The sequence below is a fragment of the Lactuca saligna genome, chromosome 4, assembly GCF_052625555.1.
Source record: "Lactuca saligna cultivar CGN05327 chromosome 4, ASM5262555v1, whole genome shotgun sequence".
In the NCBI taxonomy this organism is placed as follows: domain Eukaryota; kingdom Viridiplantae; phylum Streptophyta; class Magnoliopsida; order Asterales; family Asteraceae; genus Lactuca; species Lactuca saligna.
Genome location: NC_136420.1, coordinates 305,642,909 through 305,648,660, shown reverse-complemented (window position 1 = coordinate 305,648,660; position 5,752 = coordinate 305,642,909). Strand labels below are relative to the sequence as shown.

The 5,752-nt window shown below is 28.5% G+C and overlaps 1 protein-coding gene across 1 annotated transcript; it reads left to right on the top strand.

Moving 5' to 3' along the window:
• The first annotated feature begins 5,066 nt into the window (after positions 1–5,066).
• Positions 5,067–5,462, top strand: RALFL34 (ralf-like 34). Its single transcript, XM_078988724.1, has one exon. It carries the CDS (start codon positions 5,067–5,069, stop codon positions 5,460–5,462), a length of 396 nt encoding a protein of 131 aa, XP_078844850.1.
• The last annotated feature ends 290 nt before the right edge of the window (positions 5,463–5,752 follow it).

Below are 5,752 nucleotides of genomic sequence, written 5' to 3'. Positions count from 1 at the left end.
ATAAGAGGGAAAACGGGTTTATGTGTCGACTTCGAAGGAAGAACAATCTATAAAATCTACAGATATTCCGTCAACAAATTTAGGGCTCGAAAAGACAGAGGAGACTGAGTGTCGATCGACGGTGAGGAGAAGAAATGGGGAAGTGCGGCGGTTTTAGGGATTTTTAATTGGAAGAGAGTAAGAAGAAGCGGTGGACAGCAACCTGATCCTTATCGGCACAGAAAATTAAAAAAAAATTCAGCCAATGACAGGAAAGAAATGTTAAAAATTTTCACAACTTTAATATATATATATATATATATATATATATATATATATATATATATATATATATATATATATATATTATCACAAAATGATATTTGCCAATTTGAATATGACATATGATAAAAAAAAAACCTTCATTTATTAGAGTAGAATTAAAAAATCTATTAATTAAGCAATATTTTTTTAGTTATATAAAATTATAATCATTTTTTAAAATAAATACCTGAAATTATATCATCTTATAATCTATATTAATTTTAACTTATTTTTTATTCTAATGTTATTAATTTAATGTAATTAGAATAAAAAATTTATAATTTAAAATTTAGAATAAAAAACCAATAGATTTACAAATAATATGACATTAAGTAGGAGGTAAATATAACAAAAAAAAAAAATAACTACTAATAGTATAAAAATATTTTATATTTATTTAATTTAATGAATAGCTAAATATCAGTTTTGGATCATACTAGATATTCGAAGACAAGAGTCTCGATAACATATTTTTTACACTTAAATACGTTCAAGTTAAATACTAAAAACATCTTGGCTGTTTGTAAAGGAGAATAAAATGAAAATCGTAGCATGTTTGCTTGCTAACGTGTACAAATGATTCATCCATTTTTCACTACAGTCGAAGATGCTTCACTTCAAATTTTTTTTTGTTATGAAAATAAAATTTTACTTATTCATACTATTTTTTTTATGGGAACTTTCTTCAATATAATAACTTAAAAGAATAATATATTTTTCGATTTGTATATATTTGGTCACTGAGTTTATTTTTTGTTCATATTTACCCCTTCAACTTGTTAAATTATACATATTCAGTCCTTATGATCGATTATTTCAGGTTAACCGGTAAAAATCTGTTAATAGAGTAATATATTTTTCATTTTGTACACATTTAATCCTTAATATTTTTGTACACATTTAATCTTTAATTTTTTTGTTGCAAAATAACTATTTTTGTTTTGTACTCATTCAATATTTATGAATATTTTTTTTAAGTTTTTCTCACAACATCTTAAATGAAACAGTCATTAACGAGATGTTTTAGGCTTTTGATGCTTATGTCTATCGCGATCTCGATTACTTGGTTGCTTAGATCATGCGTTTTGAACGCCATAACTTTTTCATACTATCTCGGATTTTAACGATCTTTATATCTATGTGTTTGTATTTTAGTCTACTACAACTTTCGTTTAGATTACCCCCGTTAAAAAGTAATATATTTTCTAATTACAATCTTTATATCTATACTTTTTTTATGAATGCATGTATGGATGTTTTTTTTATAAAATTGTAAGTAAAAACATATTATATTTTAACGGGAGTAATCTTAACGAAAGTTATAGTAGACTTAAAATACGAACACGTAAATATAAAGATCGTTAAAATCAGATATCATATGAAGAAGTTACGACGTTCAGAATACAAAACCTAAGACAAACCACAAAACATATGCAACCAAGTAATCGAGGTCGCGATAGACATAAGCATCAACAACCCCAAACACCTCATCAATCAGGGACGGACGCAAGATTTGATAGTAGGTGTTGCCGGTCTGTAGTAGGTGTTGTCGGTAAGTAGAAAAAAGAAAAAAAAAAAGAAAAAAAATATAGAAAATTTACACTACGTATAGAACAAGGAGGGGTTGTCGGTGCTACTGCGGGAACCCAAAGAGAACCATCCATGTCATCAATGATAGTCCTATGTTAGATGTCGTGACAAAAACCCTAAATAAATCATTCATAAGTACTGAATTGGTACAAAAACAAAAAATGAATTATTTTGAAAATATATATATATATATATATATATATTAAGGACTAAATGTGTACAAAAATATTAAGGACTAAATGTGTACAAAATGAAAAATATATTACCCTAATAAGTCATTTTTCCGATTAACCTGGAGTAACCAGTCATAAGGATTGGATGTGTACAGTTTAACAAGTTGAAGGGTATATGTGGACGAAAAAAAAAAACTCAGTGACCAAATGTATACAAATCGAAAAACATATTACCCTTTTAAGTCATTATCCCCTTCTACCAGGGTTTTCGGGCAAACTTTTACGCACCGAATAATCCCCGCTGCAAACATGAAGCTTTGCCTCATGCCTTGGAGTCACTACAGGCGAACCTTTATGGCCACAAGGGCTGAGTGGAGACAGAATTTGAACATAGGTCAATAGGTTATCCACCGTATATTTCACATATTAAAAGGGCAAAATGCAAAATATATATATATATATATATATATATATATATATATATATATATATATATATTATAATTTGGTTATATTAACAAAAAAATCACGTCACATTTTTTTTAATTTAACCATTGAAACCGATTAGTATTTGCAAATTGACTCAATTTTTAGGTTGTTGAAAAAATAGCAGATTTTGATGGTTAAATTGTAAACAAAATATCAATGATAACTTTTTTTGTCAATATGCCAAATATATGTATTTTTTAATGCATAATAATTTTTAACCTTATGTATTATATATTTTAAGATTAAGATGGTGTTTGAGATTTCATTTTGAACCTCAAAAATATTTTTAGGCAACATGATTTACTGACTTATGGTGGTGAGAAAAAAAATATTTTTTTAAAAAAAAAATATTCAGATTAGCTTATGTTGGTAAAAAATCCAGTAAATCAATAAGTTGTTTTTTAAAAAGTATTTGTCTTGATTTATACATGTTTTAAGGGTATTTGATTTTTACAACCCAAAAAGTTATAAAAAGTTTTGAAAAATTAAAATTATTAACTTATTGAAATCTCAAAAAAAAAATATATATATGTTGAAACACCCTCCAAATTATAATATTTTTAATATATGTTGATAAATAAATTATACTTTTATTTAATAAAATGTAAAAATCGATTAAGATGTAAGAATATATTATTATGAAATTTATCTCTCAGCTTTTTATGATGGAACTAAATCAAAATTTGATACGAAATATATATCCACATATCAAGTACTTAGTTGAAAACAATGAATTAATCCATCCATCAATCGATAAAAAAGATGCAAAATAATATCGTCCGCATGTGATATGTCTGTTTGTCTAAGTGTCCATGTAACGTTTTTTCTCACTCGAACCATCCCTAACAAACATAAAATTAATTGGACTGTTCCAGTAACGTTTGTTTCACACTCGGACCATCCCTGACAAAGATAAAATTACTATTTTATCCTTTATGTTTCTTTTTTGATATAATTTTTGATTTGCTTGTTATTAAACGTGGAACGACTCGTGTAATTTACTCAAATACTAACTCTCTCTCTCTCTCTCTCTCTCTCTCTCTCTCTCTCTCTAAAACACCATTTAAATTATAATCCATTTTTGTTGAAACAATCATTACAATTTTTTTGATTTTTAATATATGTTAATTAATAAATTATTTTATATTTTATAAAATATAAAAATCGATTAAAATGTAAAAATATATCTTTATAAAATTTATCTATCACTTTTTATGATGAAACTAAATCAGAATTTGATACGAAATATACATCAACATATCAAGTACTTTGTTGAAAACAATGCATTGATTCATCCATAGATTAATAGAAAAGATGTAAAAGAGTCTTGTCATTGCGATAACTTAGCAATAAATATTCTTAATTTATATAGAATATAGATTACAATATACCACAATGATATCAATATGACCCCAATTTTCAAAATCCAAACAACAATCTTCTTTCTCTCATGGATTTCTATAATAATTATCAATGTCAATAGTGATTTCACTTGATATGTGGATATATTTGATATCACTTTTTGATTATTTCCGTCATAAAAAACTGACAATAAATTTCATAACAATATATTTTTACATTTTAATCGGTTTATATGTTCTATTAAATAGAAGTATAATAAAATTTATATTTATGTATTATCTTATATTAAAATCAAATAGATTGTAATGGTTGTTTCAATAACAATAATCTTAAAATAAATAAAACTAAGTTTAAAAATTATTATGCATTGAAAAAAAAATTAATTATATTTTAACCTATTGACATGATAACCGAACCAAAAATTACAAGTAATAACCTGTTTCAATGTTAAACTGAAAAAAAAAAATAAAAAAATAAAAAAATAAAAAGAATTAAAAAAATGTTAACGAGACCCTTTTACATATTTCCCTTTTTTTTATATTGTGAACGGTAATAGGATGTTAAGCATATCTCAAAATGATTATACATACAACTACTAAAATATAACATAAAAATTTATAAATACATTAATAGCTTCCTAATAATATCATCAACATTCCAAAAAATATTATATAATAAATGAGGGTATTTAAATATATTTCTAGTATAAAAAGTATTCAGTCAAATAAAGAATTTATTTCTCATTAAACAATACAAAATTCTTGATTAAAAGCCGTTTGTCTTTAAAAATTACCACAAAGTACACTTTTATAGCTCCATAATCAAAGCGCGTGATTAATTCATCCCTTTACAAAATCAATTAAAGTATCGCCACCGTCTTCCGCCGTATCAACCACTAATCACCGCCCATATGATTGGCTTCACCACTAAAATATTCCGCAATTTAGAGCGAGAGTATGCGTAGTTCACCATTATCGAGACAGTTTTCAGGCTTTATGTCCATGGTCGCAGAGGCACTCATTAAATTCTCCAGCTGTACGCCGAACTCCCGCCATGTGACTCTGCGTCCCCACTCCCACTCCCACTCACCATAAACCTCCAAATCCCTTATCTTCCTCATCTCTCTAAAATTTCCCCTAAAACCACATCTATGGCGCCATCTGTTCTTCTAAACACCCAAATCGCACTAAGCCTGGTGTTACTCGCGCTTATACACTCCTCAGTCGCCGATGTATCAAACGCCGTGAAGGAGCACTCGCTACGACTCATCACCGACGAGCTTGACTGGCCGACATCGTCGATGTACGACGGAATTGACGAGATCGATGGCGTAAACGACGAAGATGCCTCCACCGTCGCTGGTCGGAGATCTCTGTTCTGGAAGAGGTTTGGATACTACATCTCCTACGGCGCTCTCTCCGCTAACAGAGTCCCATGTCCGCCGCGATCCGGCCGATCATACTACACTCATGAATGTTGGAGAGCTAGAGGTCCTGTTCATCCTTACACTAGAGGTTGCTCCGCCATCACTCGTTGTCGCCGGTGAAATCCGCCGCCTGAAATTACTAGGTTAGCGTTTGCTAAAGTTGAATCTACGTCTCTAATTATTATTACGGAGATGGTTTAATTATGTTTCCGTTTTTTCCTTACTATCATGTTGATCGAATCTGTATCAACTTAATTGTGTTTATGAAACTTGAATGACTCCATTGTTGGATAAAGAACCTTGTATAATGTATTATGATTTTGCTCTTGAGAAACTCTAAAGTCTAAACTTTTGTGTGCATATGAACGTATCTCATCGATCTAATGACTTTGTTGTTGAATAAAGAACAT